This window comes from Cryptococcus neoformans (genome assembly GCF_000091045.1).
Source record: "Cryptococcus neoformans var. neoformans JEC21 chromosome 7 sequence".
NCBI lineage: Eukaryota > Fungi > Basidiomycota > Tremellomycetes > Tremellales > Cryptococcaceae > Cryptococcus > Cryptococcus deneoformans.
Genome location: NC_006692.1, coordinates 684721 through 708141, shown reverse-complemented (window position 1 = coordinate 708141; position 23421 = coordinate 684721). Strand labels below are relative to the sequence as shown.

At 47.3% G+C, this 23421-nt stretch overlaps 10 protein-coding genes across 10 annotated transcripts in view; 5 read left to right on the top strand and 5 right to left on the bottom strand.

Annotated features, from left to right (window-relative positions):
• Positions 1-28: 28 nt before the first annotated feature.
• On the bottom strand, positions 29-1850 carry CNG02490 (expressed protein). Its single transcript, XM_571988.2, has 4 exons — positions 1684-1850; positions 1561-1626; positions 1138-1509; positions 29-1080 (listed from the first exon to the last, which is right to left on the bottom strand). The coding sequence occupies exons 1-4, from the start codon at positions 1750-1752 to the stop codon at positions 76-78; spliced, it is 1512 nt and encodes a 503-aa protein (XP_571988.1). The 5' UTR covers positions 1753-1850; the 3' UTR covers positions 29-75.
• Positions 1851-2003: 153 nt separating this feature from the next.
• CNG02480 (phosphatidylserine decarboxylase 1 precursor, putative) lies at positions 2004-3815 on the top strand. The gene is made up of 4 exons (XM_571985.2): positions 2004-2300; positions 2344-2528; positions 2583-2813; positions 2877-3815. Exons 1-4 carry the CDS (start codon positions 2054-2056, stop codon positions 3792-3794), a joined length of 1581 nt encoding a protein of 526 aa, XP_571985.1. The 5' UTR covers positions 2004-2053; the 3' UTR covers positions 3795-3815.
• CNG02470 (Activator 1 40 kDa subunit, putative) lies at positions 3232-5272 on the bottom strand. The gene is made up of 6 exons (XM_571983.2): positions 5122-5272; positions 4848-5066; positions 4699-4800; positions 4449-4644; positions 4073-4399; positions 3232-4015 (listed from the first exon to the last, which is right to left on the bottom strand). The coding sequence occupies exons 1-6, from the start codon at positions 5202-5204 to the stop codon at positions 3899-3901; spliced, it is 1044 nt and encodes a 347-aa protein (XP_571983.1). The 5' UTR covers positions 5205-5272; the 3' UTR covers positions 3232-3898.
• A 455-nt stretch (positions 5273-5727) lies between these two features.
• Positions 5728-8559, bottom strand: CNG02460 (cytoplasm protein, putative). Its single transcript, XM_571976.2, has 5 exons — positions 7804-8559; positions 7581-7698; positions 6753-7515; positions 6263-6703; positions 5728-6210 (listed from the first exon to the last, which is right to left on the bottom strand). Exons 1-5 carry the CDS (start codon positions 8387-8389, stop codon positions 5806-5808), a joined length of 2313 nt encoding a protein of 770 aa, XP_571976.1. The 5' UTR covers positions 8390-8559; the 3' UTR covers positions 5728-5805.
• Positions 8560-10905: 2346 nt separating this feature from the next.
• Positions 10906-12984, top strand: CNG02440 (ribose-phosphate diphosphokinase, putative). Its single transcript, XM_024657560.1, has 10 exons — positions 10906-11288; positions 11340-11379; positions 11445-11553; positions 11622-11681; positions 11736-11876; positions 11929-11984; positions 12032-12062; positions 12114-12208; positions 12258-12654; positions 12705-12984. Exons 1-10 carry the CDS (start codon positions 11249-11251, stop codon positions 12750-12752), a joined length of 1017 nt encoding a protein of 338 aa, XP_024513237.1. The 5' UTR covers positions 10906-11248; the 3' UTR covers positions 12753-12984.
• Positions 12985-13194: 210 nt separating this feature from the next.
• Positions 13195-17235, top strand: CNG02430 (hypothetical protein). The gene is made up of 9 exons (XM_024657559.1): positions 13195-13640; positions 13697-13809; positions 13860-14318; positions 14369-14756; positions 14809-15077; positions 15127-15372; positions 15434-15722; positions 15774-16594; positions 16644-17235. The coding sequence occupies exons 1-9, from the start codon at positions 13521-13523 to the stop codon at positions 17083-17085; spliced, it is 3147 nt and encodes a 1048-aa protein (XP_024513236.1). The 5' UTR covers positions 13195-13520; the 3' UTR covers positions 17086-17235.
• CNG02420 (hypothetical protein) lies at positions 16624-18045 on the bottom strand. Its single transcript, XM_024657558.1, has 4 exons — positions 17948-18045; positions 17765-17823; positions 17457-17700; positions 16624-17400 (listed from the first exon to the last, which is right to left on the bottom strand). The coding sequence occupies exons 1-4, from the start codon at positions 17950-17952 to the stop codon at positions 17355-17357; spliced, it is 354 nt and encodes a 117-aa protein (XP_024513235.1). The 5' UTR covers positions 17953-18045; the 3' UTR covers positions 16624-17354.
• Positions 18046-18215: 170 nt separating this feature from the next.
• Positions 18216-19303, top strand: CNG02410 (hypothetical protein). The gene is made up of 3 exons (XM_571966.2): positions 18216-18551; positions 18602-19056; positions 19110-19303. Exons 1-3 carry the CDS (start codon positions 18260-18262, stop codon positions 19170-19172), a joined length of 810 nt encoding a protein of 269 aa, XP_571966.1. The 5' UTR covers positions 18216-18259; the 3' UTR covers positions 19173-19303.
• CNG02400 (biotin transporter, putative) lies at positions 19263-22138 on the bottom strand. Its single transcript, XM_024657557.1, has 13 exons — positions 21453-22138; positions 21328-21405; positions 21226-21269; positions 21109-21172; positions 21045-21056; positions 20944-20992; positions 20660-20890; positions 20545-20604; positions 20246-20479; positions 20007-20193; positions 19836-19946; positions 19688-19783; positions 19263-19640 (listed from the first exon to the last, which is right to left on the bottom strand). The coding sequence occupies exons 1-13, from the start codon at positions 21520-21522 to the stop codon at positions 19350-19352; spliced, it is 1527 nt and encodes a 508-aa protein (XP_024513233.1). The 5' UTR covers positions 21523-22138; the 3' UTR covers positions 19263-19349.
• A 589-nt stretch (positions 22139-22727) lies between these two features.
• CNG02390 (conserved hypothetical protein) overlaps positions 22728-23421 on the top strand; it is a 1588-nt gene continuing 894 nt past the window's right edge. Inside the window, exons 1-2 of the mRNA XM_571964.2 lie at positions 22728-22995; positions 23056-23352. Of these exons, the coding sequence (XP_571964.1) occupies positions 22920-22995; positions 23056-23352 (373 nt within the window). The 5' untranslated portion in view covers positions 22728-22919. The remainder of the gene's footprint in view (positions 22996-23055; positions 23353-23421) is intronic.

The window sequence follows — 23421 nt, the reverse complement described above, 5'->3', positions numbered from 1 at the left end:
TTAACTTCACGATACATGGTATTGGCGCGAGTAATATGATCCTACAGATCAGTCGATACATACACTTATACAACATTAGTCAGATATCTCTATAATCTCTGGTACACGATTCTCCTTCTGCGAATCCACTTCTACATCAGATGAAATATCCGTCGAAAATGTCCGCTTCCATACAACGTCTTTGGTACTTTGCACTGCCCCTTTTCTTATGACGTCCGTCACTGCTGACGTGGTAGCTGATCTTGTCGTCGACGAAGAAGCAGCGCCTTTTCCTGTTGTCTTCTTGGTAAATGAAGAGCTAGCCAAAGCCAAAGCTTCTGCCTCGTCGACTTGTCGAATGAAACTCTCATTGAATTCAAACTCGTCATCCTCCAGATCATCGATTTCATCCGCCGTGGACCGTCTTTTTTGCGTTGAAACAGATTTTGTTTCGGTGATGGCGCTACTTGTTTGCCTTTGCTTTGCTTGGGCCTCGGCGTAATCAAGTTGGCGGATCATGGATTCATCGAGAATCATGAAATCATCGTCATCACTCTCATAGGGATCAACTTCAACGGGTGCAGACCTGGAAACCGAATTAGCCTGCATGGCATATGCGCGAGACTCTGCTTCGTCCACTTGTCGCAGAAAACTCTCATCAAAGTCGTTAAAGCCACCAAGATCGTCATCTTCAACAACGGCTGCCTGTCGTTCCATTCTACCGTTGGAAGGACCCGCGACAGCATTAGAAGGGACAGGGTGTTTGGAAACATGTCGATCCAACGGGACAGGGGTCTGAAGAGTAGCTCGGACGGGCTGGGCCGCAGACGCCCTCGTCGGTTGGCGTGGGGCATTGCGAGCTGGTTTTGGAGCTCGCACTCCTGGGCCCCTCACAGGGGGAGGTATCACTGGCGGTGGATTGACCAGCCCATCACCCTCCCCATCGGGGTTAAGCTTTCCGAGTCTTCTTTGCAGATCACGGACAAATTGATCCCTTTGTAAATCCTCCAATTCTTGGACACAACTATCGGGGAGGAAACGACAGTTCTCGGGTGTGAGGAGGAGGATTCCACGAAGGACTCTGACGTTCTGGACGACAATCTAGTCAAAGCAAGTCAGCTGGATTTACATACATCCAAAGCGAGGAGCGTGACTTGCTTTGGAACCTAGAGAAGTTTGTCCCAGAACAAAATCGTTGATTCGCTTATACTCCATGGCCCGCACAATTCTCCTACCATCTCCAACTTCTAGTCTTAGCATTCCACGAGGGTAGGGCGGCACCTTCCCTTCTTCTACTTCATTCTCTTCGTCGTCATCAAGTCCTCTTATTCTAGTCCGACCAGAAAGGACCTCTGATCGCTGTTCCATCACGGTCTGAATCTGATAAGCCGAGTGACCAATTTCACTTATGGCGTGGATTTGTAGGAGAGTGGGCTTGGGAAAGATAATCATATCATGTAGCTCTCCTTCTGGGAAAGTTGGCGATTCTCGCGTGCACAGCGATAGATCAGAATAAAGAAATTCAATGTGCTAAGGTTGAAGTCAGTCGTTACGCCAATGTTATTCGTAATTCTTACGCACAACGTTTTCAATTGAAGGTTCTCTCCCTGCCTCTACGAGAGCATCTACGCATTGGCGAACCCATTTCTAGGATGAAAGAGCAAGATTATGCATGCCTTCCCAACTTTTAGAGGGAAGACTTACCGGGTCGACAGATGGAAGTGGATAAGTTCGCTTGAGAAAGGCGACGATGGGCTGTAAATTGGTCGACATTGCGAGTTTATTACAGCGTTACTTCGCCCCCTCTCTATGGCTTGCTATTGGTTGCAATTCTATTGTCAGTATCTTCCGCGAACGACAGAATTGTCTTTCATTGCGACGACGTGAATTGCCTTCACCATCAATTCCTTCTCACACTACTCGTACTCGTACTACTCGTCGCGACAAAAACAATCGGCCCAGTCCGCCGCTGCCGCTCCACTTTGAGTAGAGAGGCTCTTTAAGCTCTTTTCTTTCCATCGCTTCACCTCTCCTCTCGACTCTTCCCCACGCAGCTTTCTGCCGCACAATAGACATGTTTCTCCCACAGTATGGGCGAGTCCTGAAGCGATCTGTCAACGTTCCTTATCGGCATCCGGCGCGTGCTCCTATCTGCGCCGGTTTTCGCCGCGAGACCGTCGCTGCAGCTCGACTCTTTGTAAGATCGAACAGTACAAAACCCCCAAAGTTTGAACCATCAGACTTCAAGGCGGAACCCAGAAATCCAGGATCAACGAAAAATGCGGAGAATCACCAGAGCTCAAAAGGCAAAACCCTGAACGGTAAGTAAACTTTTGCAAGGCCTCAAAGGCTCATTCCCAATAGAAAAGGTGGCTCAAGCCTGGTCTACGCCCACCAAATGGTATCCTATTCCCATTGCTCTCGGTGCGCTTGTATTACTAGCAGTTCAGTATCGCAAGCAAACCCGTGGTGAAATTGAAGTAGAAACACAGGGACCAGAAGGAGCTGTCATTAGAAGATCTGGAAATCGAGTAGATGGACCATGGCAGGTATGTATTGCCAGCCAATTTCCGAATACATGCTTGTACTTATGAATCTCCCAGGTACGAGTGATGGGTGCTCTCCCATTGCGGTCGCTTTCACAATTGTGGGGTTATCTCAACGGCCTTGTTCTCCCCGTTTGGTTTCGTCCGTTTGGCTTCAAGCTATATGCCAAGATCTTTGGTTGTAACCTTGATGAAGTACCCAAAGACCTTACAGAGTATGAGAGCTTGGGAGATTTCTTCTACCGAGAGCTCAAAGATGGTGTGAGACCTATAGCTGAAGCTCCCATGGTATGCCTTGATATTGCGGTCACTACCGTCTCCTTCGCTCCTTGACTGACGTCTTTCATGTAGGTATCACCGGCTGATGGCCGAGTCCTTCATTTTGGAGAGATTGCCGGCGAGCGGGTTGAACAGGTCAAGGGCATCACCTACTCTCTTGAGGCCCTTCTTGGCTCTCAATCCGATCTCCATGGTCAACCAATCGACATTCCACGCAGTAACTCTGAAGCTGAAGTTGTAGACGATGAGCACTTTGCTAAAATCAACGATATTCCCTACTCTCTCACCGCTCTTCTTGGCCAAGGCCCCAGCCGAAAGAGAGCTCAAGCCGATTACTCCGAGGCCCAGCCCGTAGGCAAAATTGAAGACGCCAGTCATCCACCAGAAGGTCAAGCAGTTGGGCATGACGCGTCAGTTGCTGCATCCCTGGGTACCAGTGCTCTTGACTCCAAAACCGATGGTTCTACCAAGCTGCCTAGTTTATCCGAACATAGCAAGCTCTTCTTCCTTGTCATTTATCTCGCCCCTGGCGACTATCACCGATTCCATTCCCCCACAACTTGGATTGTTGAGCGTCGTCGACACTTTACCGGCGATCTTTTCTCCGTCTCACCATATATCGCCAATAGGATGAAGGACTTGTTTGTGCTAAACGAACGTGTCGCTCTGCTCGGCCGTTGGAAGTACGGCTTCTATTCAATGATTCCTGTGGGTGCCACCAATGTTGGTTCAATCAAGGTCAATTTCGATGAGGCCCTGCGTACAAACACACGTGTCCTCACTCACCCTCCCAAGACCTACGCGGAAGCTACATACAATTCAGCATCCATATTGAAGGGGCAGCCCCTTTTGGCAGGTGAAGAAATGGGTGGCTTTAGGTTGGGCAGTACAATTGTTCTTGTGTTTGAGGCACCTGAAAAGTGGAAATTCCACCTGAAGGCTGGCGAGAGTGTCAAAGTTGGGCAACCTTTAGGAGCGTTCGAGGAATAGATATTGGGTAAAAGTATTTGGTCTCATTAACTTATTTGGGATCTGTGCCTTATGTATCAGATTTGTAATGCTTGAAGTGCTGCATACAAAGGATTTTAAACTGGCTATATTTTGAGGGCGTTTGGAGGAAGAGTGAACTTGCTCAGACGAGCAATCATGGCGCCCAGCTGGACGAGCGTTCCAACGCCTTCAAGGACACGCATATGAGTCCAGCCAATCTCCTGCAAGTGAAATCAGTTAAGTCATGGATGGTCCTCTGCTACACTTTTTCGACGCACCCGGATGAACTCCAACTTCAAGTACTCCGGCAACTCCTCCATGCCCTTGACAACTCTGAATACGGTTACAACAATATCCACCGCCGAGTATCCTTGATCCCAGAGTGCGTTCACTCTTGCAAGGGCCTCATCAATTTTGCCATGCTGGCAGTCTTTGATCATTTGGCGAATGACAATAGGATGGGGTTGATCGCAAATTTTGAATACGTTATCTTGGTTGACAAAACCAAAACCTGACCACGTAGATTGGAGATTATTAATTGCTTGACGCATGTCGCCCTCAGCAGTGAAAATGAGTGCTGCGAGGCCTTCATCATTGTGCTTGATCTGTAATTTCATCAGCCCCTGAACTGCTTATGACTGGTAGATTACGGACGCTCTCCATATCGCAAATTTCCTTAAGCCGCTTTAATACTTCGGCGTCATTGAGCTTGCTATATCTTAAAATTGCACATCGACTTTGGATAGGTTCAATGATCTTGTTGGACATGTTACAGGCGAGGGCGAATCGAGTGGTATTGGAGTAAATTTCCATAGTTCGACGAAGTGCTTGTTGAGCACCGGCTGTCATTCTTTTCCAATAATTTCAGTTTACAAGGGACCAATAGAATTGCAGTTGCACATACGAATCGGCTTCATCAAGAATGATGATTTTGTGTCTTCCAGGTGGGAGGGTAACTTTTCTTTGAGCGAACGACTTTATCTTGTTTCTGACTACGTCGATACCGCTGTTTCCACATCAATATTTACCCTTGATCAACTTGCTTTGACTCACCGCTCATCGGACGCATTCAGTTCCAATACTCCCTCCTTGTACGCTTCTCCTAGAAGCGCATGCGCCAAGCAATGTATAGAAGTGGTTTTTCCGATACCTGGCATACCAGAGATGATGATATGCGGCACGTTACCATCCTCTGCAATGACCTTCAACCGATCAACGGTATCTGAGTTGCCAACGATATCGTCCAAAAGGACCGGACGATATTTCTCGACCCTTTTAAATTGTTATTAGTTGGAAATCTTTGTTAAGAAATTAGGAGCGAATATACCAGGGCATTTCGTAACCCTCAGCATCGGTATGTTTGGCAGTGGCCGAGATAAGTTTATTATTCGATGACGATCCGGATGCCATAATGTTAGCGGCGCACCGAAAGCAGAGGCGAAAGGTCGGATGGAAGCAGGAGATGTAAAGGTGAGAGATATGTGATGTGAGCAACAACAAAATGGTGATGGAGAAATTGACGACTGACAGAAAGAACGACGAACGCGTTGGGCGGCGTTGTAGGCGCGTCCGATCATGAATCATGAAGGTGCGCCGTTCGTTTCCTTCGTTGGCCGTTTCTCCCCTGTATAATAAAAGTAAAAGATGGACTTCCTCCATTCTAGCCAAACTGCCAGTATCTAGTTTTCTGGGCTTTAAATGTTCATTGCGCTGGGGAACTCTGAATATTGAACAGAGAAAATAAAGCTCAGGGTGAACTTCTTACTGCTTGTTGACATGTGCCGTAACCAGAATGAATAAAAACAGATCAACAATATTGATTCGTTTATCAGAAATCAACCATTACAGGCTATGTGAGTGGAGTCCCAACGGGCAGGGAATAGATGACACGGATGTACGGCGAAGATTGCCAAGGATGGACAGGCATACAAAGGATCGTATTAATAATGACATCTTCGTAAATTATAATTATTCCAAGGCTACTATAGACACATCTACTGTTATCCCGTATTTAAACAGATACACCTTCTTGCCTCTCTTCTTCCTTCCTTATTCTCATAGTGGCCCAACCTTTGATTGCCATGATGACAACAGCCCAGCAGAACACGAAACACGTGAGTGCGATGGTAAAATTCAGGAAAGCCATCATGTCGTCCCAGCCGGCACGCATGGCGGACCAACAAATCTCCTCATTAGAGAGCATGAAAACAATACCACCGGCAGCCCAGCCGAAAGATGTGAGAATTTCTGTAGGTGGCCTAGAGGGCAAAGCGGAGTGAACAGGAGGAGAAACATGGAGGAATATGTAGGTGAGGCACCTGAAGAGGGAGCCACCGGCGAGAAGGATACCCCACAAAGAGTGAATCTGCACCTGAAAAACATATGTCTGATGATGAGCGGCCATGGCAAGACCAGTCTATAAGGATGTCAGTGAGTGATTAAAACACATAGCATTGTGATTGACTTACTACACCGATGGTGAGTGCAGGAAGAGGGTTAAAACTAAAGGCATAGGTGGCAGGCTCTTCAGTAGAGCTCCTTCCGGTGGACATGACTGAGGCAAGGACTCTTCTGACCCATCGGGATTCAAGAAACATCCCAGAAAGACCAGCGAACCAAAACATGACCGCAATAGAAATGTGTTGGACTTGCTTGACAGTGTATGGGGATCCAGGAGCAGCACCAAACCTTTCCATCCAAGTGTTGGTGATACCGTAAGTGAAAATGACAGCACACTCGACCATCTCAGCAGAGACGCTGTTTTGAGAGGGGCGGCGGTTCCAAGCCCAGCCCAAATCGGCGTAGGCACCGAGGTATCGAGCAAAAGTGAGAACACCGTACCAGAAGAAGATGCTTCCTTTAATGTAATGGGCTGCACAACTGTTGATAAGACCTGCTCGACACATGCCCTTTATAAAAGTCAGTTACATGTCCCTAGGATATGATGCAATTGCTTACGGTGTACGTGACAATCCCGGCAAGCATAGTGACGTATGCAAAAATGATTTGAGTTCTCCTAACCCACGTCAAAACAACCTCCAACGCCCTCAAAGGCCCCTTGGCCTGAGCACTCCTCCAAATCCTGTTATTTTGCTCATCACTGTGGGCTCGCATGGCATCATGGCGATCTTCGCGGTGAGACGAATGAGCATCGTAGGCACCAAGCTGAGAAGCTTTGTGGGGAAAACCGCGAGAAGAGGAAGATGAACTATGAGGGGTATCCTGAAGAGTGCCCTCAGAGCCAGTAGAAGTGCGAGATGGGGAGCTGAATTGACGGATGACAATTGAAGGACGGCGAGGTTTGCTGCCCTTCAAAAGACTGCGAGCGATTTCGTGCTCATCAAAACCCTGGGATTCATGAGTGTGGTGAATTTCGCCCGTACTATCCATGTGCTCCGGCTCGGCAACATGATGCTCATTGTCCTCATTGTCGCCGATAGCAAACATGATATGATCGTCTCGATCCCTGTCACGTCCTATCTCCTCATCACTATCAATATCGGTTAGTCCAACCATTTCATATCTAGTGGCAGGCCACTTCTCGTCGGAGATGGATCCAGGAGAGCGGAGGACATCATTGTAGAAACCCTTCCAAGTCCGGTCATGACGTCTGTAGAAAGCAATACCTCTCTTGATGAGTTCGAGAGAGTCGAAAACGGTGAAACAGATCGAGGTCAAAAGAAGGATGTTGACAAATTTCGGGTAGATAGCGCCTTCATAGCTAATTGGTCCGAGTTGACGTCAGCGGATCCTTTGATTGAAACCACATCGGCCAAATGAGCTTACTAATTGGGAGTGGCAGCATTGTACGCGGCACCAGCTAGCCAACCAAGGACAGCGATGGTGAGAGAGGCGATGCTGGCGAGGTAGTGAGCAGGGTGATCGGCTGCTCGAAGAGCAAGCGCTACGATAGTTGTATTAGTGACGTCCGTTCATCATGCATAATTGAGCCGAGCCGCGCTGACTAATTCGCCCAGGCACGCGGCCCAGTGGGATTTTAATCACTCACCTACGGGCAACACCCCAAAATATGCCAAGCCCATTAAAAACGCATGAACAAGTGCGAGGCCCTTATGGCTCTCAACCTCCTCAAGATTCCAGGAGTCATCGAACTCCTCACCAAAAATTGCTGAATCAGCATCAAGTCGGAAGTCTGCGTCGAGATATGTTGGCGGAAACTGATGCCATCGGTGAATGTCGGTATCATTGAGGATTTCGAGAGCAGCACTGTGGGAATGGGAATGGGGATCAGGTGCCTTCTCCGCTCCATGAGACTCATGAGAGTGTTCATGCGAAGGCGCAGAGGAATTAGGGGTAGAGGCTTCAGAGGAGGAAGTGATGGCCGAACTGATGCTGGCCGAGGCCATAGCGTCGTCGACGGCCGGCGTATCCTCCGTGGAAGCATTCACTTCATCCACATCCATGTCCATACTATCATCCTCTCCATCATGCCTCGCTAACAAAAACTCCAATCTCTTGTCCACAGCGGGTGAGGGAGAAGCGGCAGTACGAGTAGGAAGAACGATGGAAAGGAAAACTGAGGATATGAGAAAAGTAGTGACGGGCAACAAATTTGTGGACCTTGCCACTCTCATTTTCGATGACGCGCTGTGTTTGGTATGGGGTGGAGTTTGAAAATGGAGGCGGGAGTGCAGGAAAAGACGGTGGATGGGTGGGGTGAAGTTGGGGGAAAGGGGAAAGTAGAAGTAAAGAGACAAGAATAAGGAGCGGGAGTGATTGTTGACAGCAAATATAAAAAGGTGAGTCAATTCTACTTGCTGACAGAAGTCTGGCTTGTCGTCGGGCATACGTTTCTCGTCCTCGGGCACTCTCGGGGAAAATCGATGTCGCTTGTCGAGAACTCCCAGGTGGCCGTCCTCCACCGGCTCTAATTCGGCGCTCCATGCATCCTTCGTCATGCAATCGACCACTTCCGACGGTCAGCCTCCAGTAGTCAATGCCGTGACTTTCCCGCTATATAAACATGTACTTCTTTGTTACAGTACAAGTATTCTTCTACATAACACCTTTAGGCGCGGCGTAAACAGGGATGCTTGGCGTTTAAGATAAGATCCGCATAGAAAAGTGCAAGAAATTGCACGCATGCATGCATCGGCATTCAGCAACGGAATGAGAGCATAACGAGAGCGAGATCCTTGAATAGCCTACAAGTACGTAGCGCGTACAACTTCTCCAGTCTTCGAGGACAGTTCTTCCTTCTACTCCTCGTCCATCGTCATCTGCGTCAGTTCGCCATCAGCACTCGCGTTCCTTCTTCTCCTAATGCCTTTTTCCCGTGCAGCGGTCCTGGGAGTGCCGGCGGGACATGGCAGCGGATAACAGATACTTTTTTTCACTTCTCGGTATTATCAAGAACGCTTTAAGACCGCTTTAACTTGCTTGCATCATAATGATGATTCAAGATTTAAGAGATTTGCTTAGAATCGCGAGTGGATTTTGTGACTTCATGATGCCGGCGGTCCCTCATCCATTACCACCTTGGGTGTCCTGAAGGGTACATTCGCAGCAGGAAAATAGATACTTTACCACCATGGCATGTATTTATTTACTCTGCCGTCTATAATAAATTACGATAAAATGGCAGGGAACCCAAAGAACCAAGGACTCTTCTGGAGTCTGGACCTAGCCAAGCTGGGCCAAGGATCATGATTCCGAAGCCATCGAGGACGGAAAGAAAACGACTTAGTAGAAGTTCGCGTCGGAATTCTCTCGTTCTTCTGGTCCATCCGCCGCGTCCGTCAAATCATCTTCTTGGTCCTCCTGCTGGCTGCCGACTACGTAAGCATTTTTCGGTGATTTGATGACGTGAGCAAGTTTGGGTGTCAAGTCTAACCTCAGATCTTGGACCTAAATAATTCCGGACGCCGAAGGCAAAAGAAAAATCGGCGGACATACGCGATACGATACGTCTTGACTGAGCGGCGGAAATATGATACGTCAACTAAATGATGGTTGTTTTGCATAGTAGGCATGACAAACTATATTTAAAAATAGTACAAGCGTTCTTTCGATATAGAGTTGTGGTGGTCAAAATCAGTCTTGAACTTAATTATGGCTAGGATTTTTGTTGCCAAAGCGGTTCTCAAAACCGCGATAATTGCCCGCGTAGATGTATAGAGATAGTTGTCGGCTGTGATGGATGTACGTCATGCTATGGCAAGCAAAGCATTCATCAACTAAGTAGAAGAGATTGTACGGCACCACTACGCCATCGTCTCTGTTGATGAGTGGAAGTGTTATCATTGCCGCCCGTATCCTTTGTCAATGTGAAGCCACCTTCTTTACGACAATCAGCACTACGGTAAGAATCGTCATCGAGAGGTGTAATTTGGAGTTGTTGATGAGGGGTTTAGGCAATGTTTAGAGCGGACATTATGATGATTTGCCCTCCTCCTTCTTCTCACCACACACATCATTTGAGACCTATACTTATAAGTGTATATACTTATCAGTGGGAAAATAGCATGTGTTTATGCATAGCGTAGAGCTTGCTTGAGAGTTAAGACGACGACCAAATAGTTACTGAAGATCCAATCGGGAACGGAAAATTAATAAAAGCAGGACCGGATGGATCAGTCGACGCACAGTAGACAGTAGTAAACACCTAACAATATCGAACGTGCCAAGTACGAAGGTCCTTTGTTGTTGTGGGAAGGGGCTTTGACAGCCGCCGAAAACCTTGAAAAATGAGAAGCAATGAGAAGAAAAAGAAGCTTGGAACTTCGATCCAATGCACGGGCGGTGACATACAGGCAGGGGTGGAGGATTGTTCTATTCGCAATAATAATAGATACAGGTTGATCACAAGAATATTTAAATACAGCACCGTTTCAATCATTGTCTCCATCCTTCCTGTAAAAAAACGCAAAACATATCCTGTATCCACTCCGAAAGAATCAAGCAGGCGACATTCATTCAACTAAAATAGGATAGAGGAAGTTAGTACTCTGCTGCTTGCTTGAATTGAATCCCCCGGCTGGCGGAGTTTCCGGGGTTATCCTAGCTTGGTGGTTGTGGCCCCCGCTTTTGCGCCCCGGACGATTGTCACTCTCTCAGAATTTTGGTTGGTTCCCAGAAATCTGTTGGGAGCCTTCAAAGACCAAAATCTCTACGACGTCTTACACGATCTACTACCACCTTACTCCCCTTCCCGCCTTCATACCCTTTGACAACACTCCCGACTCAATTACTCCTCCATTTTGAGCAAAAACTTCCCATCCAGCTCCCCGGCTAATTCGCATTCCGCCTTCTCCTTTTGCTGGACTGCTGTACTTACTTCCCCTTTGCTTGCAACGACTATTTTACCGAAGCATCAGTTCGAAATACTCTAAATACGTCTTCAAATATCAGACATATCCAAACTGCCGCTCTCCAATACCCCTTTTGTCCCTCCATCTCCACGGACCGGCCTCATCCGAAAGCAACCACGTAATATGGCATCTGCTGCGTATTCCACTATCAAGCTCTTCTCTGGTATGACACAGACACTCTCTATTCGTTTCTCTGTTGCTAATCAAGAAACAGGTTCCTCTCACCCTGAGCTTGCTGCTCTCATCGCCAAGCGGTACGTTTCTTTTCTTCAATCATAGGTTCTGCAATCGAGTGCTGGCGCTCATTCACCGTGGTTAGACTGAGAATACCTCTTGCACGAGCCAACATCAGCCAACCACCTTCGGGTGAGACCAAGGTCACTATAGTGGAGAGTGTTCGAGATTGCGATGTATACATCTTGAACACTGTGAGTGGTGATTTGCTGGAATATGGATGCAGTGATTGGGTAAATGATGAAACTGACGGAATTGTTAGGGTGCGGGGGCTGTGAACACTAACTTGATGGAACTTTGTATCATGATTCATGCTTGCAAGGTAAGTGTCTCTATCCATTAGATTATCGTTAGGTAGTTGACTCAGCCTTTGCAGATTGCCTCTGCCAGAAGAATCACAGCCATCATTCCTCATTTCCCCTATGCGCGACAAGATAAGAAGGACAAATCCCGAGCTCCCATCACTGCTAAGCTTGTAGCCAACATGTTGAGGGAAGCAGGTTGCGACCACGTTATTGTCAGCTGATTGACACCAAGTTCCTGTGAATACCGCTAATATGGCTTGGTAGACTATGGACTTGCACGCGTCTCAGATCCAAGGATTTTTTGATGTCCCTGTTGACAAGTAAGTCCAAAAATCTTCAATTTTGAACAGTTGACATTAATTGAAGGCATTGTTGCATGCCCTGTCTCTCTTCACAGCGTAAGTTTTGGACATCACCTATGTGACACATTTATTAACTATAATCTATAGCTCTATGCCGAACCTTCGATGATTCAATATATGCGGAATAACATTGATGTTCATGACTGTGTCATCGTCTCCCCGGATGCCGGTGGTGCCAAGCGGTGCGCAAAGCAGATCGTCATGTGGGATTATTCCTGACACCATCCATAGAGCCACTTCCATTGCCGACCGATTAAATGTCGAGTTTGCGCTTTTCCACAAGGAACGTAAAAAGGCCAATGAAGTCTCCCGTATGGTTTTAGTCGGTTCCGTCACTGGCAAGATTGCCATCCTGGTCGATGATATGGCCGATACATGTGGCACTCTTGGTCTTGCTGCTAAGAACCTTTTGGAAGCCGGGGCCACCAAGGTTTATGCCTTTGCTACACACGGTATTCTTAGCGGCAATGCGCTGAAGGTGATCAGCGAGAGTGGAATGGAAAAGTTGATCATTACCAACACCATCCCTCAATCGGAAAACTGTGAGAAGTGCGAGAAGATCGAGGTGATTGATGTGAGCCGAGTATTGGCCGAGGTGATCAGGAGAAGTCACTTTGGAGAGTCCGTGGTAAGTCGTATCCAGTATGCAATTACTTGGACAGAGCTGATGAGACCCAGTCTTACCTTTTCCATGAAGTGCCTTATTCCAATGGTGTAGGTGCGTAGGATGTCAACATGTTAAGAAATGTATCAGGGAGTTGTCGGGGGACGTCATAGAGGTGGTTTGTACATTTATCACGAGCTGGTCAGCGAAGAGTGACGGTCATCCATCTGGAATCTTTGGTCCATGATTCATTATCATTATTTACAAGAAAAGATCATTCTCCATTTCTAAGTCATGCATTTCCAGATAGCTAGCTAGTGTGATCGCGTGAGCAATGTATGCATATGGTAGTCTATCTTTGCCTTGCACTGTCTAATTAATGTACAGAACATTCTGACGCTTGATATATGTTAATCATCGTATATGTTGTGGTGAGAGTTCCGTATGAGACCCCTGTTGTAAAAACAATCGTGAAGCAAAAATATGGAAAAAGCGTCGGAGTCTCATCTCACTTGCTAGATGGTGACATACGACGGCACTATTCTGCTCTGACTTGTACTCGACAACATACATCCACCAGTCGCCATTTCCTTATTACAGAGAGTTGCCAACAGCTCCTGCCCACAGGCCGCCAACGACTCCGAGTTTCGGAAGGCCTACGAAATAGTGGAAGTGACGTGCAAAAGAGTGTATGAGCCGACGATCATAGATAGTTGCTTCCCGATTATTCCGGACATAACCTTGTACAAATACACTTTTCCGGCTACCTTCTCTATTCTTACAACACAACACGGCACACGACACATATGTATGGCTCTTTCCTTCCGCAACCATAATTCACACCAATAAATACCTCCTCCATCGCTCGCGCTTTCTATATATACCCGATCATGCCTCCCGATAACCGTGCTTCCTCCTCCAGCTCGGCCCAGACAGGCAGCAAGAAACGATCTATCGCCCCAAAGAGAAATGCTATCGCATGTCTGAGATGCAAAGAGCGCAAAGCGCGAGTGAGTCTTATCATCGCTAGCTATGAGCATCTCTAATTGGTGGCTGCAATTATAAGTGTGTGCCAGCGCCACCAGGTTCAAGTCCAGTCCCCACATGTACCAACTGTCTGGGCGCAAAGAAAGAATGCATCTACCTTGAGAGAACCCCAAATGAGATCTTCCTCCTCGAGTAAGTACGCCTGCCGCATAGTTGAAATGTGCTGATACCAGGTCCTGCAGATACGTCTCACAGCTGGAATCACGTTGTGCTGCCCTTGAACTGGAGCTCCGTAAACTTAACCCCAGGTCTCAGTTTGCCGCCGATGACATACATATGCCCGAGAAAGCCAGAGAGGCTGCAGTCGATAAGCTCAATGCTGTATACCCTCCCGGTCCGCTCAGGATAGGCGATAACGGTCTCATGTCGGGTGGGCAAGCTGCAACTCCGATTGTTGGTGCTGGCCCCGGGACTTCACAGATTGTTGCCACGCCGCTCATGAAGACTGACGATATAAGCACTCGCCATGCAGGAGATATTAACTTGGGAAGTGGTGCTCTCACGAGTGAGTCGGAGAACGACGAAGAAGGTGATGAAGAGGACTTCGCCTTGGGCATTGGAATGTTAAGTCTTGGTGGGGGTGAGGAGCCTGTCTATGTGGGGCCATCTTCAGGTGTTAATTGGGCAAGGGTTTGTGCTACGTAAGTGATATATGCGTGCCTATCATTGCATCGCTAATGTTTTGCGTAAGCGCTTTGCGACGACCACGAGATCGTTCCCAACCATCGCATCTTTCTCGCTTCTCCTATCTTGCCCCACCGGAACTTGCTTCTGTCCAGTCCGCTCTTGAATATACTCTCCACCACCCTACGCCTCCCCTGCCTCCTGCAGCTTTGGCCGCCCATTATCTCGATCTTGTGTACGACCACGTTCAATCCAGGTATGGGTGTTTCGACTGGCAGGCTGTAAGACATTGGCACGAAAATAGGGAGGCTATCTGCCAAGGCAGGCCGCTTTGGGGTGTAGGTACCGGCGAAGATGAAAGAAGGAATTTGGCATCGTTTTTCTTATGGTTGTGCTACGGGTACGGCGCTAGACTCAGCGAGGGAGAAAAATTGCAGGGCGCTGTATCTCATGAAGTGAGCAATTACTGATTTTTCAATGAAGCGAATGTGCTGATTTGAGTCTTAGGTGTACTACAACGCTGCCGTTGCTTGTCTCTCGACACTTACATCTCATCATTCCCTCGCGACTGTCCAGGCCCTCGCCCTCCTAACCATTTACAGCTTCCGTCACCCTACGGCTGAAGTGTCAGTCTGGCAAGTCGGTGGTCTATCAATGCGGACTGCCGTGGAATTGGGTTTACACCGCCGAACCAGGTCCAAGGCCGAAAGGGAAAAGGATCCAAAAAGGTATGAAATGAAGAAGAGAGTATTCTGGGCTGTCTATTCCCTTGATCGGTACGTTCCCTGATTATTTAGTGGGATTTGTCTGACGTTCTGCTTGCAGAATGATGTCCGCACAGCTTGGCAGGCCATCGGGCATCCAAGACCGCGATATCGACGTTGAGCTCCCACTTAATGTTGATGTGGACTTCAATCAACCCAAAGTCCTTGCCGCTATGCAGAGTCGGCAGCTTGATATGATGAGTGGAAAGAGACCGGGGGATGAGTACGCAGATGGATATGGGCCTGTTACGAGCATGACATCGGCAATCCATAATATACGACTGAACCAGCTGAAGCAGCTGATCCAGTGAGTTTTTTTTTTTTTCGTCATGTAGATGTCGATACCCTACTTAACGAGGATCGTGTAGGGATGCTATCTATCGTCTTGATAAGCCTCTCATTCCTACCAAGAACATTCTAACCGCTGAACGGCAGTCCATACCCGAAGTGGACAATCTATTAGTTCGTCTTGATCAATGGCGAGCTTGTCACCCCGATCCTCCTCCCGGTGTACAGATTCCCTTGCTACCAAGAGAGCACTGGGAGCTCGAGTATCATAATTGCGTACAGATGTTATTGAGGCCTATTGTGGCAAGCCGACGGGCGCGAAGAGAGTATGTATCGCTGTGTTTAGAGTCAGCGGCCGCCCTCTGCGAAGTAAGCCCTTTTTGCGGGATGTGAATTGATTTATATTGACGATGTGAATAGACTCAATACGCTTACCTCCAACCCGCCATTGATCCTTCTAAACTGTCTACCTGGCGGTTCTACCGGATCTTTTTGGCTGGCATGACACTCCTTCATGTGGTCACTACATTACCCACAGACTTTTCTGAACATGACCGACGCCGGGCGGAGAACGCCATTCGTCAATGTGAGATATCTCTTGGTGTTTGGGGTGAAAGGTTCAGGGGTGCCAAAAGACATGAGAAGCTATTCAAAGAGCTCGTTGCTGCATGGGAAGCCAGAAAGAACGATGAGTCCCAGATTAGTACCCCCAAAGCCCTCCCGCCAATCATCAGTGAGCGTTCGCAGCCCAAACCCTTCCAATCCCCTGCCCCTCATCATCCAACGCCTCAGTCCGAACCTCCTGTAGACATAATGTCGCAATTCCTCCACATGGTCAATTTTCCACATGACACGTCTAGCCGCCCAGAACAATTGGGCAGGCAAGAACCGCCTGCTTCTATGCAAGCTTTGTATGCGGCGGACGTGACATGCTCAGGAGGAGCTAGTGTCAAAAACGAAGAGTGCTCGGCACAGGCGAACAAGGCAATGGAGTTTAATCAACCTGGGGCTGCTGATGGTACCAATATTAGTCTTCTGAAGTCTGGTTTGGGCACAATGGTTGGCCGTTCTGTCACGGATATGTCAAGCCAACACCCAAAATCCGAAGATTGGAAGCAATCTGGTGCCACAGTAGGTGATATGCATGCCGGACAGTGGACTTCGGATGCTTATCTTGACAATGACGGTGGTTTTAATCATGTCGTTGGAGGTGGATTAGGCATCAAAGATGATTTCTTCTCGTAAGCTTACTTCAGCTTCAAGGAAGAAAATGACTGATTTTTCATCCAGACTGTTATCTTCATTCGGTATTGATACCGATACGCAAACCCCCCTCTGTGCGCCTGATGGCTCGGAACCCACATTCGACTATTCTGCCTCTCATCAAGCGTCTGCAACATATATTCAAGATCCTCAGTCCCAATATCCGTACGCCATAGGTAACAACAATGGGTCAGAGTGGAATACGGGAAATGAAGGGATGGGCATGCTCGACGGCACAGACTTAGGTGGGATGAATGCGCTCTCTTTGGGAATGAATTTGGGCGGTGGGATGGGTTCGGGGATGGGACACGATGCGAACATGGGCATGAGTGACTGGGCGCTCTTTGACTGCATTGGTAACGGTCTGGACCGAAAGCCCAACGATAATCATGCAGGTGGGAACCGAGGAGGAAATGAAAATGCGAGTGGCGGTGAGCGTAATTGGACCTACCAAGGGTTTTCAGCGTGAAAAGGGCAGAAAATGAAATATGTATGGTCTAGGGTGTAGGATAGTAGTTGTAACTGATAACTTTTGGGTCTTTTTGGAGTTTTTGACATTTAATTTGCATATGAACCCTTTTGCAAGGTTATCTGCTGCAGTATGCAAAAATGTTTAGACTAGGTTATCAAAGGCTACATTTGGGTATTGGCGACTTAACATGCTATGTCTGTACTGTGTGGGCTTCTCTCATCTACTTCCATCATCGTCATGTCGGCGACTTATGGGAGACTACAATTTTAGTCAAGTTTCTTCGTCCTAACGAATCCCTTCTTCTCAAGTGAACTGAATATCCAACAGTCATTAGCTGGGAAATCCAACTGACGAATGGTACAACTTACGGAGAACCCTCGGGACTTCCTTTTTTGAACGCAAAGGCATTGCTGTGTGCCTTAATATTGTGCGCTCCTCTCTTAAACGCTCCCTGCATATTTGAAATGTACTCCTCCCGACTAGGGGCAGCACGATTGGTCTGAATTTTTACTCGAGAAGCGGTGGGGTCATATGAGACACCTCGAGATTGAAGAGTGGATGTCGTGGAGGTTTTTTGGCCATCAAGAAGGTGGGCGAATTTCGAACCGAAGTCTGAAAAAAGAAACATTGGTTGACCATTCTGAGGGATTTGGAGCAGTCAAAGGGATGAACGTACATACGGCAGCGATGAAGACTGCTAAAAAAAGGACGGAAGAAATGATATCCCAAGTTGAACTAATTGAAAGCAAATGAAGGCATCTGCATATCAGCACGGCTAGCTAGGACAGACGAGGGCAGTCACCAGACGCGAGCGCAAGGAGAAACGCCCGCTGAAAGACAGTGGTTGGTGAAGACTTACGCCATTGTAAGTGGTATACTAGTGCGCAACAGGTACGTAAATGGAATATGCGGGAGAGATGAGTTAGCTGACACTGCAAGGAAGATATGAAAAAGAGAACGAGGAAGCGAGAGTCACGTAACAGAAAGATGCCGAACACCACCGGTGCGGCTACATAGATATCGCAGTAAACAGCAAACGTAATTAAAAAACGTCTGATCCCGAAAAGCAAAAAGAATCTATCCCACGCCTGTCGCCACAAGTGTCACGATTTATTATATTTGTTGCTCCAAGACACATTTAAGACACATTGATTACCCACAACCGCCAGCCATGTCCCCAGCTTCTCGTAAAGTCACAGTTGAAAGCGCTTCATCATCCCCAACTCCGCCCCCTGCCGAGATTCCATCGAGATCTACAGAAACGGAGGATGCGGACAAGGCAGAGAGCGCCTCCGGGAGCGAAAGCGAAGGAGAATGGGACCCTTCGGCGGAAAGATTGCCTGGGGAAGCGGACAAGTCAGGCGGAAATGGGAAAGGGAAGGAACATGATGGAGGGAAGGGCGAAGGTAGTGAGAAGGAAGAAGAGCAACCCTGGCAAGCTGTTTGGTCTCCGGAGCAGAATGGTGAGCCAAGTGAAGCTGCTTATAGTGAATTATATGATTAATAAATGTAGCTTACTACTTCTGGAACACCAAGACTGGTGAGGTGACTTGGACAAATCCACTTCAGCCTCAAACTTCTACACAACCTCCTCTCCCCAATGAGCCACCTCCCCTTCCTGCCGGTCCTGTCCCGGTCCCTCAGGAATCGCATCCCGAGTTTGGACAGCTTCCTGATATTGACCCTGCTCTTGCACACCTTCTTCCTCCTTCTCAGCGAGGCTTAGGTATGCCAGCCGACGTTACCCTTACTCAACGAGCAGCCTTCAATTCTCGAACGGGCAAATTTACTCCTCAGGACTACTATTCACCCGAGCACCTCAGCGAGTACAATAGGGCTAAAAGGATGAACAGTCACTATTTCGACGTAGAGGCATGGGAACGACAGAAGGCTGAGGAGGCCGCTAAGCGGCGACGCGAAGAGGAGGAGGGCGGGAGCTCAAAGAAGAAGATATCGAAAAAAGATATGGTGCGTAGCAGCAGCTGAAGCTGTTCGTTACTGCTCGCTGATAAACTATCCAGGATCGATTCAGGAAGAAGGCGGCAGAAAGGAAAGCTAGAAGCCAGGCCTGGCTCAGAGAATGAGCGGGCAAATGTAGATTAATCTGTATATTAAGCTCAGTTGCTCACACCTGACAGGCGTTCATAGGCATCTTCAGAACCGGGTCGGATGTGTGAAGTATAAATGCATAATGGGTTTTGGTGCCCTTTTACTTATAGTATGCCCGAGGGTTACAAGAATATTACGTCTTTCACGATTTGTTAAGCCCCAACCCGCGATGTTTGTTTACCAGCTTGATTCACTGCCTCTGCCTCCCATTCTACCAATGGGTCTATCTTCTCGTCTTTCTCAGAAACAGAACTCTCTTCTGATCTACTGTAACTCAACCCAATATCTGGGCTCTCGGGATTCTCCTGCACAGCCGAATTTCGGTTCATATACCACATACCGAAGAGTACAAGGATGTATTGCACAAAAGCAAAGACCACTGTTGGTGGATAGCCATGCTTCCATTCTGGCGCTTCGACAGTGGGGAAAGTAAACAGAGGTACCTAAACTCAGATCAGGAAGTGCATGCGCCAAACATGAAAACACTTACCCAAATATAGAAACAATATCCCATGGTCATACACGAGCTGATAATCAAACTTCGCTCGGCCGGGCTGGATCGTAGAGTGGTATTTATCCACGAATACTGTATCTCGGACGTCAGAAACCACTCAGTCGTCGGCAATTGTGTCACTCACGAAGATGGGCGAACCCATCTGAGAAAGACCTGAGAAGTAGAAAGCAAAGAACTTGAGGCCATTTGGAATGTTCCAGATACACATAAGAATGGCAGGGAATATCATACCGAACTTGAAAGGCGGTTCAGCGGTGACCAGAGATGTTTTTTTCTTTTTTTTCTTTCGACTTACTGCTTGTAATGTCCACAAAGATGGGATGTTGATCGCGCCAGCCAGCGTAGTCCCGATCCAAGAAGACAATGCTGAAACAATGTACACGAACGTAGGAAGAACGTTGATGAGTTCAACCGAGTAATTGGTGTCGGCCTTCAACCAAAGAGACATATAGCCTGTCCAGTAAGAGGCAAGCACCAGGCAGCTGTGCAGGTGTCAAATCACCTCTTCCCATCAAGTATTACGAAGATGCTTACACATAGGAGGGAACGCAGATCCAAATCATTGGCTTCCTGAGGACGTTCTTGATAGTCTGCAAGTTCACGCCATTATCGGCTCCATGGTCGTGCGTCAAACGGGTTGTGGCAAGCTCGTGTTCTTCCTCGGTAAACCACCATCGCCTTTTGCTGTTTACCAATCCGGGAAAAAGGGCGAACCCAATAAAAGAAACGGGAAGAGTGATAGCACCGGTTAAAATGAAAAGCCATCTCCTATAAATAAACAGATAAAATAGATAAGTATGATCCACAAGCCCAGGAAATACGATTATCCCTACCATCCAGCCAGGCCATAAACACCGTTGAGGTTCTTGTATGCCGCCGCTTGGATATAACCACTATTGAAGCCATAAGGAACCTCACAATAGGCAAAGGGATGAGAAAAAAACTCACCCAACAGCACTACCAATGAAATTACCTGTGAACCAGACGCCAGCCCTCTTGAAAAGCTCCTCTTTTCGATACCAGGAGCCAAGGACTAAATGTGTGCCTCCAAAACTGGGAGCGGAAAAGAAACCCAAAAGAGCTCGGAGGAGATAAAGATGCCATGGCTTGGACACTCGAGCTTGGCAGAATGTGAGGATGGCCCAGATAATTTCCATTGAAGGAAGGAGCCAAGGTGCCCTTGATGTGATTATTAACCAATCATGTAACCGTTACTTCACCATTTAACTTACAAAGCAGGCTTAGACTGTAACGAAATGAGAGGTATTTGGCCGACAACATCTATTGCATGGTTAGCTGAATGAAGTATAATTCAATCTCTCTTCAATCTCACAAGCAGTATAATCTAAGTCGCGATGTTAGTTATCATCTAACAGTATGCGTGGTACCAAACATACAAGCAACGTTGAAGTAATTCAAGTCATTTCCCCCTGCTTTGATATCTTCCTCCATACCGGATACCTAAGACAACCTCATATAAATCTCTTGTGTGTGACATTCCCATGCTCACTCACATAGGCATTTGTGATATTTGTTTGATCAAGGTATTTACAGAAGACTATGTTTTGTATCAGCTTCACATTTTCGGGATGAACTGGTAGAAACGGAGCACTGACAACTCAAACACGCAAAAATGAGAATGTTGATATCGAGTTTACGGAGAAGTTTCCTTTCCTTCTGGCTGTAGTGTGCAGCTTTGTACCTTCATTAGCTGGTTTCCTCGTGTCAGACGCCAACTTACGATACCAGTCAAAAACATCAACTATGACGTTCACAATCTTGTTCTTCCTTGCATTCTTGATGAAACCCATTTTGCTAACCTTGTCTTCTCTTTTAAACTTTCCTCAATAGCTTGTCGCTGACCCAACAAATGACTTGCTATTTGTTGCTTTGTTTCCAACAATGAACGATGGGCGAAACGGTGGACTTTGTCCAATTGATCTTCCTCCATATGTCTTTTATAAGAAATCGATTAAAAGCAACTAGGAGCTTTTGGAACAACCGTTAATCACGCCATGTCGGACATATACTTAATGTCTTTCGGTTGTCCGTCAGAACCTTTTCGCGACAGTCAAATTAGTTTCAGTCAAGCGCCAAAGAAGCGTCCTTGAAAAATTCCCCTTATTACGCGCTGCCAGTTATGACTAGCTTCCAATGGGAATCTGCCTATCTGGGGTATGACGTCTGATCATTGTTGGTTATTGGGGGCTGGATGCGCGAAAAAGCTTGAAGAGAAGGGGAGAGAGAAGAGTAAGAATGGACATAGTAGGTTGTAAATTTATCAAATATATATAACAAATTCCATTGTCATTGCCGATTGGAATGCGTGATCGGCGTTCCAGGGGAGATAATGATGGTTTATAGTCCATTTTTGTCCGTTGAGCGGGTCTCATTAATAGAATGTTTTTGCTGTTCAGTGCGTTGAATCGAACAATCTGTAAATGAAAGACGCGATAGGTTCGATAACTCATCATTCATAAATAGTGAGCGACGTGGCGGCGGTCGCCGACTTGCAAAGTTGTCAACAAAGAAATGTTGTCATCAATTGCGCCATCTTTTGTGTTCTGCTGTCGTATCTGATTACTATTATTATTGCCCACATCTCCTCGGCATCTCTGCGATAAGAATCCCTTAATTCGCCATCGGCCTGGCCCTTGATTGCTAACGTCTCTACTCTACTGACCAATTTTGCCATCTAGTGATGGGCATTTGGTCCCAAGCAACCGACGTTTATACTACAGCCCGGGCTTACCTTTCCGGCAGCTTATTAGCACCAAGCAAAAGACTCTTGGCAACGAATAAGCTGACCAAAAATAGAGCCATGCGTCTGCTGCCTGCTGTATCCGTACACTTATCATCTTTGTATACACTAATAATCTTTGTAAATTTGTATTTTTAGAAATACCCGGGTAGTTCCTGGGGCTTAATCAGAAATGGGAATGGGAAAGCCGACAAAGAGTGAATAATCATCGGCACTAGAGCCAGGTCCCTCAAAGTCAAACGGATGAAATAAAGGCTTGATACAAGCACGAACGGTGTCGTGAGTCATTATGTTGGTAATGCAGCTCATATCTGCGAAACCCTTTGGTAGAACTTGACACGAAGGGGCAGGTATTTATGAAGGCATAAGAACACTTATTGAGAGTAGCTTATCGAACAATCAAATCACCGTTGTTTTTCCCAAACATACTACCAGGCGTCCCTCGAAATGCCCGTCCCCGTCCCTCAAATCTTCCAGTACGACTACGTGCCCGAGACCAAGGAGGATCTTGAATGGGCTGATCGTGAGTCTGCTCTCTTTTCTATTTTGTCTTGTGGGCGCACAGACTGACTCTTCATCTTAGTCGCCACCATTGATCTATCCAAATTCAACAATCCTGAAGGCCGCAAGGAGCTCGCCCAAACCCTCCTCGAGGCTATCCGCACTAAGGGATTCTTCTACGTCATCAACTTTGGCATTCCCCAGGAGAAGGTTGACCGCCAGTATGCCCTTGGTAGCAAGTTTTACGATCTGCCCCTTGAGGAGAAATCCAAATACGTCCCTGACTTGGAGAATGGCGAATACAACGGGTACAGGCCCGCTGGCAGGAGTGTACTTGGAGGGGGTATCCGGGACAGGATTGAAGTCTATAACATCCCCAGTAAGTCACATTCCTCTGTTCATTTGTCTGTCAATTTCCCGTCCAGATCCCACTGCTGATATTCAATCA